The sequence below is a fragment of the Gymnodraco acuticeps genome, unplaced genomic scaffold, assembly GCF_902827175.1.
Source record: "Gymnodraco acuticeps unplaced genomic scaffold, fGymAcu1.1, whole genome shotgun sequence".
Classification (NCBI taxonomy): Eukaryota; Metazoa; Chordata; class Actinopteri; order Perciformes; family Bathydraconidae; genus Gymnodraco; species Gymnodraco acuticeps.
This window is the reverse complement of record NW_022990772.1, coordinates 575,414-591,270: the sequence shown is the minus strand read 5'-3', so window position 1 is coordinate 591,270 and position 15,857 is coordinate 575,414. Positions and strand designations below refer to the sequence as shown.

At 42.8% G+C, this 15,857-nt stretch overlaps 1 protein-coding gene across 4 annotated transcripts in view; it reads left to right on the top strand.

Moving 5' to 3' along the window:
* nlgn3a (neuroligin 3a) overlaps window positions 1–13,523 on the top strand; it is a 131,886-nt gene extending 118,363 nt beyond the window's left edge. For all 4 annotated transcript variants that reach the window (XM_034232602.1, XM_034232600.1, XM_034232601.1 and 1 more), the window contains one exon: window positions 10,961–13,523. In XM_034232602.1, coding sequence (XP_034088493.1) covers window positions 10,961–11,807 — 847 coding nt within the window. In that variant the 3' untranslated portion in view covers window positions 11,808–13,523. The remainder of the gene's footprint in view (window positions 1–10,960) is intronic.
* The last annotated feature ends 2,334 nt before the right edge of the window (window positions 13,524–15,857 follow it).

Below are 15,857 nucleotides of genomic sequence, written 5' to 3'. Positions count from 1 at the left end.
CTGCTTATTGGTATCGATTCCTACTGGTACTATTTTGGATAATCCTTCTTAATTTTAATGGAATGATAATGTTATACTTGGCGCAACGGTTACCTTTATTTATGTTTTATACGATCATGGTATAGAGGGAATTGCCCATTGGGAGAAAGATAAAATGACATTGTTGGCTGCTTGTCTACCGCACAGGTGGTTGGTAGAGGAAAAATGAATTACCATCTACTCCCCAAAAGCATTGATTCAATATCTGCACACAGATTTAAAATAGAAAAACACATTAGGAGCGAGGAGATTTGTTTGATTTTGATCACTCTAGAAGATACTTAGATCATGTTTTGTTTAAAGACTAATAAAGTAATTACTGTGTAGTTGTCTCCTCTGATATTGAGTGTTACCTTGACTTGAGGTCAGCCTGCTGCTAATGAGAGGGTGGTGGACTGGCTGCATTGATCAGAAAGTCAAACACCGTAAAGGTATGGCCTTTAGATACCATTAGGTCGCCAATGTTATGCCTGTTATACACATCACTTTGTATAGGTGGGGTTAGCTGTGTTTACTTTCTCTTTGCCAGATTTAGCCCAATCTTCAGAGCAGGTCAATCTCTCTGCTGTACAGTCCTCAGAATATAAACAACCATGATGTAGTCCAAAAGAACATCATCATAAGCAGATGGCTGTTGGGGAAAAAATAATTAAACGGTAGGCTAATTGAAAAAACATTGCATGATTGAATGCCATTTAAATACTGACAGCAGCACTGAATGCTGCGTGATCATTACATTATAAATCTGAGAAATATGGAGTATCACTACCAATTTAAGACCAGTATCTCTTTTCCCAATTTAGATCAGACTGGTGTTGTTTTAAATCTTGAGTCTAATAATAGTAGAAACTAAAACTATTCACACATATTATAGTAGGTATTTTAAATGAGTTTTAACATCAGTACTTGCAAATTAGAATTAAAACCCAGAGATCCCACGATTAGAAATGTGTTATAAACCGAAGGTCACACAGATCAATCACATCTCAGTCCTATTAAAAGCCCTTCTGTGCTTCAGAAAAGAAGCTGCAGGATAGAAGAAGCTTTACACTGGATTGTATGGGACAGAAAAGGCATTTTTGAACACAGATTTTTTTTTTCAGAGGTGTTATTTGCCTGGACTTCCTGGGTGCTACTCTGAAAACCTGAGACATAGCCTGAGACATATTGAATCTGAGGAAGATTAAATGGTCCTCCAAAATGTGTGCAGTGCTATTTGTGCCTGGCTGCGTTATTGGGTTGAGTTTGTGTGCATGGCTGCCTGCCTTTCTGTGTGTGTGTGGTGTGTGTGTGTGTGTGTGTGTGTGTGTGTGTGTGTGTGTGTGTGGTGTGTGTGTGTGTGTGTGTTGTGTGTGTGTGTGTGTGTGTGTGTGTGTGTGTGTGTGTGTGTGTGTGTGTGTGTGTGTGTGTGTGTGTGTGTGTGTGTGTGTGTGTGTGTGTGTGTGTGTGTGTGTGTGTGTGTGTGTGTGTGTGTGTGTGTGTGTGTGTGTGTGTGTGTGTGTGTGTGTGTGTGTGTGTGTGTGTGTGTGTGTGTGTGTGTGTGTGTGTGTGTGTGTGTGTGTGTTACTATCTATGCTCTATTACACAGAGGCCCCAAAGACACAGAGACTTATCAGGGAGACATATCAAACACTTGCCCTCAGTGGTATTGATTCCCCCCCCACAATGCTCAATTTCCCCCCACCCGTCACAAAACCTGGCTATTTTGTATGACTACTTGTAATCATTTCAAACGACTGAAATGTAATTTGACAATCCTCGTTCCCAGAGAGGTATTGATCCCATCCTGAATGAGACTTGGGTCTGAAATCTTTTTTTATCTCTCCCTACATCATCTGCTGTCCAATCAGGTAGCATTTACATCTAGCTGATAGGCCGTGCCGCCGGCTCTGCTAGATCCTTGAACTCCTAATGGCAGAATAGTGCAGATGGACTGATGTCGGCTCCTCCAGGGAAGCACTGAGGTCCATCAGCGATGTTCGGCCTAAACAGCTGTCTCCTCTGCCTGGCAGCCATCTTGTGTCAACACATACAAAGCTGCAATGTGAAGATACAGATGGAATTTCTCATGCGCCCTTTCAAGAATATTATCTGCAGTTAAAGGACGAGAGCACGTGATTCATTTTAATGAGAAACGTTTGAGGCCGCCATGTTGCAATGCACAGTGCTGAATCACTCTGAGCTTGGATCTTGCTACCTCAGAGAAATTAACTTTAATGGATGATGACAGCCTACCCATCTTACCCAGAACCACTTAACACACCAGCGGGAAGCCTTTCGTAACCCTGATCTGGCCTCAGCAGAAGCCGAAAAACAAATCGCACTTTTACTCCTGACCCCATGTCAGTTTTGTTGATTGCAGTGCCATTGATTTATTGAGTCTATGAGCTAAATAATGGGAAAGTAAACCGACTGTACTGTTTTTCATGTTATGGGTCTATCTGCCCTGTGGTGTGTCGCCTTGGCGTAACTCCAGACTGGGGGATTACATGCAGACCACAATTAGGCACTCAGATGGTCCGGGATTAGATGCCAGGATAATAAAAAACTCAGTGTGCTGCTCCAAAGGGTAATTTTAACCCAGGCCAAGAAAAGGATTCTACCACCAACAAATGGGGGGGGGGGGGGGTGAGGATCTGAGACTTTTCTCAAAGATTCTTAAGATCATCCTCCTCATTTAGACCTCACCAGGGGATATAGATCTCTCTTCCAACACCACCCAACCCAATCTGGCTCCAGAGGACTTCCTTTTAATTAAGGCACAGCTGAATTCCATTTTCCGTCCAACAACCATCTTCCCTATATCTGTAAAGCTTCCCTTCCAGATGTTCGTAATGAACTGACCCAGATTGCATTTCCTGCCCCCTCTCTAAATCAGCTGTAGCAACATGTGTGACACGATGTTGAGACACTTGGGCTGCATGTCAACAGTGTGTATCATAGCAGCATTCGCCTCAAAGCTCTTCCTTTCCCTGGCTCTCATGTGTGTCATCTTTACAGGGCAAATCTCTGCCCATGCGCTTTTTTTGTATTTACCTCCATCAGTGTCAGTGCATGCTGTCAAATATTCTTAGTGTGTGCAGGATTGTGAGAGTGTGTGTTTACACTATGGGCCGTTCTTTCCTGAGAGTTAGGGATGTTTCACAAGCCAGGGATTTACTCAGCTCAGAGTTATTTTTCTGGCTGCAACATTTGTTTTACTATTGACAGGCAAAAATTGCCTGGGCTTTACAGCCACAACAGTTTCTCCAAAACTTTTGAAACAACTCCACATACTTCTCCCTCACAAACACAAATGCAAGCACAGCTGCCCGACTACAGACACAAAAAACTGGCAGAACACTTCAGAAATAGAGAGAATGATGAAAAGACTGATGATCAATCATCACATATCATTAGTGCCATAAATATGTTGGGCCATCTTCCCACAGCTTATTTTGTTCCTATCTGGCTGGTGCTTATTTCCCCTGTTTTGTGTGCCACATGCTGCGCAGGGCCTTACTAGGTAGTTAAAGAGCAGAGCGCTGTCATGTGTTGAAATGTTTTCTTCATTCTCCTCCATACCCCTCTCCCTCATTTAAAGAAAAAAGAAAGTCTACTCGTGTTTTATGTTCACAACATGAGCAAAAAAATGCAGTATTGATTGCTTTGTCTTTAGTGACAACGGCTGTCGACCAAACAAATGTAGATAGCAGTAACTACAGTGTGTTTGTAGTGCCGTTAAGCAGCCAGCTCTTTGATTTACAACCCTGCTAGTTGATTTTTTTCTTTGTTCTTCTCCCACTTGTCAATCGAACAACCCTCCCCGTAGGGTTAACAATGCAAATACATCAACTGTTTTTCCCCGTCTGACCTCATTCACGCACTCCTTCAGCCTTTCTTTTTTTACCCCAGCTGTCTAGTAGTTACATCACTCATCTCTGATCTCCCTCCTCTTGTCCTTCGTCCGGATAATCCCCCGTTCTCTTCAGACTCCTTGGTTAGGACCGACTCAACCTGTACCAGGAAGCGGTGAATGCCAGGCATTGTGAAACCGCACAACCCCGTACAGCCACCTAGCTACTCCATTAAAAAGGCACTCACTTGATAGGAGATTTGTAGCCAATACCCTGATTTGCATTAGAGAAGGTAAGGAAGTGGTGTGGCTTGTTAAGGGGCCTGGATCCCATTGATCGGTGTCCATGCTGTGTGCTGAATGTAATGAGAGGAGGGCAGCGAGGGAGGAGGAGAAAAGGAAAGTAGATCTGCATGTGTATCCGTAAGTAAGTGGGTGTCTGATTAAATAGGGATAAATACTATTTTGTTACTTACTAAATATTCAATAGAAGTGGTCAGACGCTGCTAATTGGTTAAAAGAGGGAGAGAGGTAATGTTAGGCAGGTGATGCAGGAGAGGGAGGTGTTTGGTTTGCTGCCACTCATTTAATCAGACAAATCAATAGCGTCCATATTAAGGAGTGGTGCGAGAGCTGTGTCCTCCAACACTTCTGCACGCCCCAAAGTCAGAGCGCCTCGCCCTGCATCACTTAGCCTGCTGAACTGGAGGCTGCCATAAAATATGAACCGCGCATCACTCAGCCCCCTGCCCCGGCATGTAACCACATGAAGGGTAAAAGAGCACAGCCTGATCATTTGCCCGCTCAGTTCTGAAGCTACCCCCTACCTCGAGCCGAGCCAAATGCTACTAAAGAGCGTTACATGAGTGTTTTTATGATAAATGTATACAGGATGAAGGGAAAGGTGTCAGAACCCTTCTTTTGTAAATTAAAATTAGCTGCTTACTTTGTTACCTGGTAAGTAGATAAACAACTTCAGGGGATGAATTTGATACACAACAATAACTAAATGAAAAAAAAAAAACAGGCTTCAACTTTGCATATTTTAGCAGCTTAGCAAAATGAGCATCTGTGCCGCTGAATTACTGCGTGCTCCTTGTTTTATATTGAGAAGCTATACTCCGCTCTGGATTCAGGGACCCTGAGAGGGGGGGAAATAGATTCTTGTCTTCTGCCTTAGGGCACCTAAACGTGTCTTTTCAGATTTGGTGATGGCTAGCTCTATGATCATTCAAGCGCTTCAAATTACATCAGGATGAAAAGGGAAAGGAGGTACATGGGAAACGGAAAAAAGGAAGAAATGATATTCATTCTTCCCCCTTATCTACCTTTTACATCAGAGCATGCAGATAGGGCTTGGAATAGGTAATGAGTTTAGGTCCCCTTTCTGCCACTTGTGCAGGTAGATCTGGTAGTCGTGTGTAATTCAGGTGCTGCAGCATCCTACATTAGAGCAGCTTAACACTCACAGATGCCTTTTTTTCTTATATCCGCCTGGAGGGGCTCGTCATCATCACTACACAGCATATATACTGCTCGGTGAAATGTCTTGACATGTCTTGAGTTCAAATGCTGCGCTTGTGTGGCCCCACAGGTCATCGCACCGTGATGCATCACAAATACACACACTCACATAAACACACACCTACACCAGTTGACGGACAGGAAATGAATTACAAACTCCCAGTCAATCAGAGATACAAACACACAGGAGTACTTGAACACGCATGGCAGGCCAAGGTTAGCGGGGGTCAGCAGGTCATTATGAGGGGGGAGCTGAGGAGAACATGAAGGCGATGGTTTATAGTACTGCAGCCATATGAACACATCAGAGGAAATCTGAAAGGCCATTAAAACGCCTGCTTTTATGGGTGTAATAATCCCTCTCCTCTGCCTGGGAGTCCAGCCATAGCTCCAATGACCATCCGGATTAAGTGGGAGGTCTGACAGGAGGCAGGCTATCAGCTAATGCAGGGGAGAGCCCAACAGGACCACAAACATCACATTATGCCAGGACTCATTCCTACAAGTCACAACAAGGCGCCGGCTACAGAGCTGAACACATACGGCGAGCTCGGGAAGTGTCAAGCGTTTTATCGCCAGACTGTTAAATATTTGGAATGATATGATGACCATGAGGTTCGGGTGCCTGATGTAAGTTTTGCGTATTCAGATACATTAAATGAACAGGCAAAGCAATCCTTTTGTTTGTACTTGAACCACCAGCACTCCTCATTTCATCCTTTGATGTTTTTGATAAGGTTCAATAAGTGTTTTAATTTCTTTTATCTTTCTTTTATCTCAATTAAAATTATTTGCTGCGCGGTGACATCTAAAAGTAGTCGATCCATCAAGATTGGTAGACTTTTTTTTTTAATATCTTATCGTCTACGGTTCCTTTCCAGCCGTTTTTAATTTAATTTAGCTTTGTCTGTTTTTCTGAGTATTAGGCTGTGGATGGTCTCGGCTGACGTCATAGTCATTAGTTTTAAAAGCACAAACAGAATGTCTCTGTTCACACGCTTATGTGGCTCTGTGTAGAGACACTGCACAGTTTAGGAAGAACATCAAACCGTCTTTATTTATTATCTACAAACACAATAATATCTTGGGAAGCTTATAATTTTTTCTGTGTCATATTGTGGCTGTTACAGAGAAATACTGTGTGCTTTGTAGTTGTTTTGTTCTGAATTATATATTCCCAATATATGCATGTCCTCAGATGCCTACAGAATAAGAAATGTTATGCTTTGTTACTACGGAAACTACAAATGTAAGCCATAAACACTAGTACTGTTCAACCCCAGTCCCTTTTTCACAGGGGAGTCTACGCTGTTGGTTAAGAACTTTAACAGCAGATCATAAACAAGAGATCCTGCTCTGACAATTACAATATTTTTCAGACCAGTGTTAAGTCTGTCAATACTGTCTAAAAATGAACAAACTTTTCTAGTTAGAATTGCAAAAACATTCTTTTAAAGTAGTTTGAACTTTTTCTAAGTAGCTTCAAAATGTCAAACACAGTTTCTCCCTGTGAAGGCTTTGCTGTAGTTCAACATCTCTTAAGGTGAAGTAATTGGTAGCTTTCAAAGCCATGCTTTCTAAGAAGCTTTCCCATAACTGCTTGTAAGATGTCTGTAAGATTTCCACTGAAAAAGTATATTATTAGCTTGACTCAGGCAGTATGCAACTGTGCTATAATTTCCCCCACCTGCAGAACATGTCAGCAATGATTTCAGAACAATTTTAATATGTGCAGATTGAAAGCAGCACAGCACTAACGACCAATTTAAAAGTTTAACGGACTATGGTGCGTCACACAGAGGGACCATTAAGCCTTGTTTCATATCAAACGGGGTAACTTAGTAGCCCTCACCACATCGAGCAGCAGAGATCACTTCTTCCGACTCTGCAGTTCAGGGCAGGACTTCAAAGCCAGTATGCAGCAGGGTCGGCTCTAGAACAAATCGAATGGGGGGGAAATCATTTACAAAGGGGGGGCACACACTGCCGTCAACAACCAACACACAAACACCAACGCAACTTCAAAAAACATGCTGTAAAGTCTATTGTCTTTCACACACATTGCAGAGTGTAGTGCTATTGTATAGCGCACCTATGACCTGTGCATACATGCACGGTTGTGGCACGACCACCAAAACAGAAACATATAAGGACATAGGCCACCATATAAAAAGGGTGCAAATGTATTTAGTATCCTATCCATGTGAACATGTTTTAGGTGGGTGTGGACCTAACCTCCTCTAGGAGGGTCTGGGGGCATGCTCCCCCGGGAAGATTATTTTTAAAATATTGAAGTTAAATGCATCAATCTGGTGCACTTTGAGAGCAACATGAAGAGATCTATGGATACATCTCTCAACATCCATATGAAACAGAACTGTACACAGATTTACTTTTTCTTTATGGATATTTTACTAATCACTCCCCTTGTAAACTGTATTCTTGTGTTACTGTCCTATAGTATTTCATACCCGTTTTTAATTTATTCTCTTATTCTTTAATAACTATAATGATCATATAAAGGTATTCCTCGCAAATACTTGTTTACATAAATGGTGACCAACCCGTTTGAGACCCACTGAGATAACTTACACTAAAGTGAACTATCTAAACACTGAGAGAGTCCTTTACCTCACTGAGCTGAGGTTATACGATCCTCTCAACAAACCTGGAATTATGCATTTGGGACGTTTTTTTGCTTTTCCTTGTTGTACCGAACCCGTACCGAACCGTGACCCCTCCTCCACTTTGGTGTAGAAACAGCTCTTTATATCCGTTAGCATAGCGAGCTAACCAGATGCTAACATCAACATTCCACGTTACCGCTCGCGCACTCACAAAATGCGCTCGTGCCACACACACACAGAGCCGAGCTTGAATGAAACACAGAGACCCAGAAGTAGGATACTTGTACTGTACTGTATATGTATATCATATTATTTTCGATGGCTTTACTGTATAATCACTAATCAGTGTAACAGATGAACAGATCGCCACCGGGCTTTCATCTAAACACACAGCCACGTAATGATAACAAAACAAAGGTCGGGGGTCATTGGTCAAGCAACACACCAATCAGAGAGCAGCAGTGAGCACAGCTCAGGCTGTGTTTTATATTTGTATTCTTTATTTCTGACGTATTTCACACAAAAAACCTTTAGTGGAAACGTTTTCACTTATATGATTTTTTTTTTAAAACGGCAAAGTGGCTAGGCTTGCCCACCCTGCGTTGGGGGGGCACAGTGACTCATTTGGGGGGGCATGGCCCGCGAATGACCCCCCATGACGCCGACCCTGGTATGCAGCCCAAAGTTGAGCAGCGGTGCTAGAAAATTGTTCAAAGGAATGCAGGCTGTTTACTATTGACTTTGCAACAATTACCCAAGCATATGTGTGTGTAATTAGATAAGGCAGCCAGTTGTTCTATAATGCGGCAAATCAAATTACTAAAGATGCCACATTGATTTCTTTGTGTTCCTTAAATTATTCATCTTCACTTGCACTGAACCAGACAGCCAGCCACCAAAGAGCTTTTCTAACTCCTTTGCTCCCTGCGTACACTGATTGTTTTTTGAGATCTATCCAAGTACCTTTTCAATATTTTTTCCGTAACAATTCAGCAAATTGACCCTCCTGAAAAGAGAGCATTGCAGTGTTATGGAAATGTCCAGAATTCCCATTAACTGAGATTGCTCCGACCTCTATCATTGTTGTTGTGTATATGTGCGTGAGAAAGAGAGGGGGAACAAATGCTGCTTACATGCACTTGTGTGTGTGTGTGTTTGTGTGACAGCATGCACAACAGCATGCACAACACTGCTGTGAAAATTCATGAAGCACACCAGCTGCAGACAGCCACGTCTCAGGCTGCTCCATTGACGTCCTGTTCTCTGGCATGTTGCACACAGGCAGATCAATATGACCTTACCTCCACCACCCACTCCTTTGAAACTTAATTACTGATATTCAGCTACAAAGTCATCATAGTCTGGCTGTCAATATTCATTGGGGATCATTACGGGCCTAATAAAAGAGGTTATTTACGGGCTGCTCTGCTGACACCGGCCCAGGTCCAGATATTCAGCTGCAGCCATCTCAATTTGCTTTACCTCTCTCCCTCCCTCTCTTGCTTGCTGTCTCTCCCTCTCTCTCACCTCTCCCAGAAGCACTGACCTGAAAAAGAAAAATTGACAGCAGGGAAACGAACGGGAGAGAGGATGGAGGGTGAATTCTTCTGGCATGGCTTTTAATTCTCTTGGCCGTGTTTGGAGGTTTTTCAGCCTGTGCCAAAAAACCACTATAGGCGCACATATCCCAAAATCCCAAACTAAATTTGAACTTTGCTTGCCAGTGACATGGCAATCATAGCCACAAAGGGATACTTCATGACATTTACAGAAGTTGTTGCCAAGATCCTTGCGACAACACAGTTTTCAAATTCCTCAACTCTAACATTAATTATTGTGTTTTCAAGGCCGCATTCTTCAGGTTCTTTCACTGAAAGTCATTTCCTCAGCACCAAAAGTGAAAGCAATGTGCTGCAGCACTCCCACTCCTGACATTGTATGGTGACAAAGCTACATGGAGTTTAGTGTGATTGTGGGAGATTGCTATATGTTCATTATTTCAATAAATCAAAAGCTTCACTGTAATTGAAATGGTTGGCTGTCCGGTGTTGAGGCAAGGTGTCACAAAACTGAAAAGTGGAACACTGAACCCTGTAGATGAAAAAAGGTACTGCAACCAGAAAAATCTCTCAGTCTCACATTCTCACACATCCTTTTTGTCTCTCACTACAACTCTCACTCACGCACTCACATCCTTGTTTCCAAGCACACACGCACCTCTTCAGTTTCCTCTTAGTGTCTTGATTAATACGGTCCACTCTACGTCAGTACGCTGGATGCCGATGCACACTGTGCTGCCTTCCCTTAGCAATTAGCAGAGGGGCTCCACCAGCGTTGGATTATCAACAACAAGATGCCTCCTGATGCGAGCCCTAAAGCCTGCTGACTTATTCATATGTGTTTACTTTAAAAGCCTCTGCCTTGGTTTTTTGTTGGTGGGATGCATCAGAAATGAATTAAGAACAGCATGTGGGGTTCGAGGATGGGGGGGGGGCAGCCACATTATACCCAAATACAGGTGGCCGGAAGAGAACAGGGGCCGCCAGAACTTGTGGTACAATTAGAAATGTAATGGTGTATTGGGAAATTAAATTTGATTGAAGATAAATCAGTATCTGTTGATGCAGCTACAGGAACTTTACCACAACATACACACCTTGATCAATTATTAACTGCAGCCTGTTAGTTGCTGTTGTGGGTTTGTGTTTTCTCTGTTGTGGGTTACACCGAACAAGATCAATAAATTCTCCAGTGGTGGCTGAACCCCTTTCACACCAAAATATAGGCTGTGACTGGTACTGTTGTGTTGTCTTTTCAGTATTGTGATGTGCCTCCTACTCCCACATGAATGTACGTGCATGAATAATTAAATGTTCATGTCAGAATTTCATTTAACACTCATCACTTATCATGTATGTCTCTTCTCTTTCCGTAGGGATCCTAACAAGCCGGTTCCTCAAGACACCAAGTTCATCCACACCAAGGCCAACCGCTTTGAAGAGGTGGCGTGGTCCAAGTACAACCCCCAGGACCAGCTGTATCTGCATATCGGCCTGAAGCCACGTGTGCGGGACCACTACCGCGCCACTAAAGTGGCCTTCTGGAAACACCTAGTGCCCCACCTGTACAACCTGCACGACATGTTCCACTACACCTCCACCACCACCAAAGTGCCGCCACCAGATACCACGCAGAACTCCTTGTCCACCAGGAGGCCCAACGGACAACACAACACCAAGCGGCCCCCCATGTCCCCGGCCTACAACAATGAGGACAAAGACTCTTGGAACGACGACGAGGAGACAGGGCCGCTGGTGGTGGAGAACCCTCGGGATTACTCCACAGAGCTCAGTGTCACTATCGCTGTGGGAGCGTCGCTGCTGTTCCTCAATGTGCTGGCTTTCGCGGCCCTCTACTACCGCAAGGACAAGCGCCGGCAGGACTCCGGCCACGGGCAGCCCAGCCCACAACGCCAGACCACCTCCAACGACATTGGACACCATGCGCCCGAGGAGGAGATCATGTCGCTGCAGATGAACCAGACGCACCATGAGTGTGAGGCGGGGAACAGCAACGAGGGGGCATTGCGCTTGGCCTCGCTGCCCGACTACACGCTCACTCTGCGGCGCTCTCCGGACGACATTCCCCTCATGACCCCCAACACCATCACCATGATCCCCAATTCCCTGGTGGGGATGCCCAACCTGCACCCCTACAACACCTTCACAACCGGCTTCAACTCCACCGGCCTGCCGCACTCCCACTCAACCACCCGCGTATAGCTTTAAGGAGGCCTGGGGCAGCCGGCGCAGGCGGGGGGGGAGGAGGCAGTGGTGGTTGAGGAGGAGCAGGAGGATGAACGATTGGAGGAGAGGATTGTGTTTTATAAATATCACAGGGAGGGGGGAGGGGAAGGGCATGAGTCGGATTAAAACGTGAAGAGATTTAACTAGACTTTTACTACGAGGAGAGTTGCTGTGAGCTCTCTATGGATGTCAAGTTGTGCAGAGCTGCCAAAATCAAACTGCTTTCCTTCTCCTGATTGGGGGAGGGGGGGTCTTTCTGCAGTGTTTTTTTCTAAAATAATCATTTTAAAAGCCTTTTTAAGCAGACTGAGGAGATATCAACACTGATCTTCTATACATAACAAAACTAAGAGAAGTGCTTTTTATTTCCCATACCTTCCTCCTGCGGGAGACACATCTCGAACAATGGCCTCTACGTCAATATTCGCAAAATGTTTTTAATTGATAATTTGTTTTATTTTACTTTTCAATGCCTTACAAAGCTTGTTCTTTTTTGTCATTATTTCTATTCCCTGAGACTATTCCAAGTGGAGTGTGTTACAAGCCGATGAGACTCAAAGATGAGAGACTGAATACCGGGATGAGAACCTAGAGGATATGCAGATGTAGAGATTTTAAACCCTTTTTGGGCAACTCATATTTTCTTTCTGTTGTGTACCAATGCAACAGCCACACAAACGGTGTTATCTTTTTTATCTCGTATAGAAATGATTTGTCTGGGACAGCTCCTGACGGGAAATGAGAAGGCAGAGATAAATACTATGTTACTGTGATTGTTTTGTTAAGAAAAAAGTGCATCTTTTACAGACAATTTATCTGTTAAGCTATCTGATATTATCTCCACAAAGTGTGCACGTACACATGCTGCTTAGAGCACCGGTGTGTTTGTGTGCATGTGAAAATGATTTCTCGTTCCTTGCGTGGTAGAAAGAGGCTGAGATAAAGGAAGAGACACATTGTCGGAACTTGCAAAAGCAAGAGCGGCGAGGGATTGAGTCTGCGTGTGTGAGAGTGTATTTTGAGAGTGTGTGTGTGCGTGTGTGTGTGTGTGTGTCCGTGCACCTGTTTTTTTTGTTTGTAGGTTGTATAATGTGGTTTTTTGGGGGGAGGGGGCTGAGTATTTTCTTATGTTGTTGATTTTGGTTCAGCACCAGTAGTGTTTCTGCTGCGTGTCTGGGTGTCTGTCTTTGCAAAATAGCACTTGTTATTTTCAAAGTTATATATGTCTAATTTTGCTTAAAGATTACAAAATAAATCTATTATTTTACGTGTAAGAGAAAAAAAATAGCTAAAGATTCAACTGAACTAACTGACATGATTCCATTGACTTTGTAAGAGTTCCTCTTAAAAAGCAGACAGTGGCCTGTTTGCACTGAATAAACCTACATCAGTGCACACTTGTATTTCTTTGAATATATATATAAATATGGGCATACATACATATATGTATTGAGCTTTTATGAAGATATCAATCTCACTTACAAAAGAATTAAAACACTGTTCAGATTGCACCAACAAATACATTCTAAGCACTGTTGTTGCTGCCAAGACGTCCGTGTCTTTGTAAGAGCTCTATATGTATATTTATGTATACCATATTTAATATTTATGTATACCAGATGCATAGATGCTGATTGTGCCATGTGCCAAATTAAAACTGTAAAAAATGAAGAATATAAAAGTTTCACAAAACTTTTTGCTCTCTTGATCAGAATTGTTTTCCTCCCTTTTATGACTTTTTATTATTTCCATTTTGAATAAGTTGGAAATGAAACATTCTTGTAGCAAGTGCAAGTCTCCCCCCAGGACTTCCTCTCTACCTCCCTCCTTCTTTCTCCCCCCTTCTTCCTCCCTCTCTCTTTTTCTCTCGCAGAAACCTTTGAGAAAAACAGGCTAACAGCTTGGGGTCTATCCGCGTGCATAACTCCAGATTTTACTGTAATTCATGCAAAGCAGTGCTGCTGCTGCAATGGGAGATTGTGAAAAGATTGCCTTGATGTGCTCACATTGCATCCTATTATATGTTATTCACAGGAAAACTGGAGTTATTGATTCTGCAAGTAAAACTGACAATTTTCATTAAGTGTCTTGTCATAGCGCAGATTGTCTCTTCTGCTAGAGTGAGTTGCCGTAAACCTGCCGTGACCTGACCAAATCTGTGTTACAATTCTTAGATACTTCATGCACATAGACCTCAACATTTTTATGAAGTTCCATTACAACTTCCCCTTGTATTTAATGATTGGAGACGCAGCAGAGCGAGAAGCACAGTCTGGTCAGCTCATCACTGATCCTGCCACGAGCAGAAAGAGAGGACGGGTTATTTGAGGGAAATTGCTTGGAGACTGATCCATATGAGTCATCCTGTTTTTGCTCATCCTGACTTATATGGGCCTGACCTCCTAATCAGCCACCATCTTCAACTGAGCAGCAACCACTTAGAGAGAAACAGGCAGTTGGTTTCTACCTGGAGCTGTCTCATTCGTACAGAAGCATTTATTAATGTCTCTGTGCGTATGTGAGGAGCAAGCTTTGCAAACAGTCCAACTGGTTTCAGTAGCAGTATTATCAGAGGGACCGTGTTTTCCCACAAAGAATGAACAAACGGCATTTTAATGAGAGAAAAACAAACATTTTATAAATGCCCCTGACTGAAAATGGATGCAAACCTTTCTCATTGGATTATGTCCTAAAGATTTGATTCACCTAAACCACTTTAAATGGCTTTTTGTCATTGTTATTGTGGCATCCAACCATGCAGACATTTTGATATGTCAAGGTTTTAAGAAATCTCTTTAAGCAGTCACTTCCATATAATAAAAGCTGATGGAATTTAATTTGCAGTGTTCACACGATTAAATATGATATTTTTAAAACTCAAAAAGTATTTAGTTATTGCAATCTATTTCTTCAGTACAAAGTAGTTTCAATAAAAACGTTTTAACAGTCGTGGACATTGTTTACGGAAAGATACAATTGGTGTTAAATTCCATAAAGCTGCTATTATTAATATTCATATGTTTCAAATGACAAACTCTTACAAAGCTATCTCCCCACCCTGCAGTTACCCTTAGTTCTACAGAGCACGGTCTCTTGGCAAACTGTTTTGGTTAATGGCCCACAACTTCAACCCTTTGGTTCCTTTCACTGCACTTGTCTTGTCTTTTTAAGACACAACAGCCGTTCAGCAAAAACAGCCAACTAATCTGCATGCTACCTGCCCAACACCACACAGCAGATAGACTAAATATAAGACAGTTGAGCATGTAGCAGCTAAGAGTCAGATCATTCCCTCATAAGGGTTTGTGGGGAGCAAAACAAGTGCACATTTGACATTTATCACGTAATCATAAACAAGACCCCAAATGAATGTTGCTCCTAAATGTGTGAACCATTAAAGGTTTGCCAAATTAACTTTAATGTTTACGCTATGTTAATGATATGATATATATTTAAATCAGTCTAATGCCTGTTTGCACCGCAAAGCCATGAGATGTTTCTGGCAAACAAATGTTGCCTTTTTCTGATATTGTTTGTTTGTTTTTTGCTATTTGGGTGACCCGCCCTTTAACACAGAATATAACTTAAAGTAGTCTGATCCATCTGCAGTGGTGGGAGGTCAGTTTCCATTTGGCTCCAACAAACACACATACAGTGGCACAGGGCTAAAATTGAGTTGAGAAGTTGAGAGCGAGGTATCAAAGGGAAGAAATGTCATGGGAGGGCAAGTTGTTTTTTGCCATGTAATTTTCACATATGCCGTTAAAGCAGAGCAGATGCCACTGAGTATTGGCAGGGGTGGACCTGGTGGCCTCGGGGACACCGTTTGTGATACATGATCCTGTGAAGAGCCACATAATTAGGTGCCGGACCAAAGGGGCAGACCGTGGAAAGTGCAGTGAGAGAAAACGGGGTCAAAATCCTTCACTTCAGCCATGAGAAACCCAAATGCTGGACTAAATTAGCCAAAACTTCCTTTGACAAGAAGTAGAAAAATTGCACAGTTATGAGCAAACTCTTTTCCAC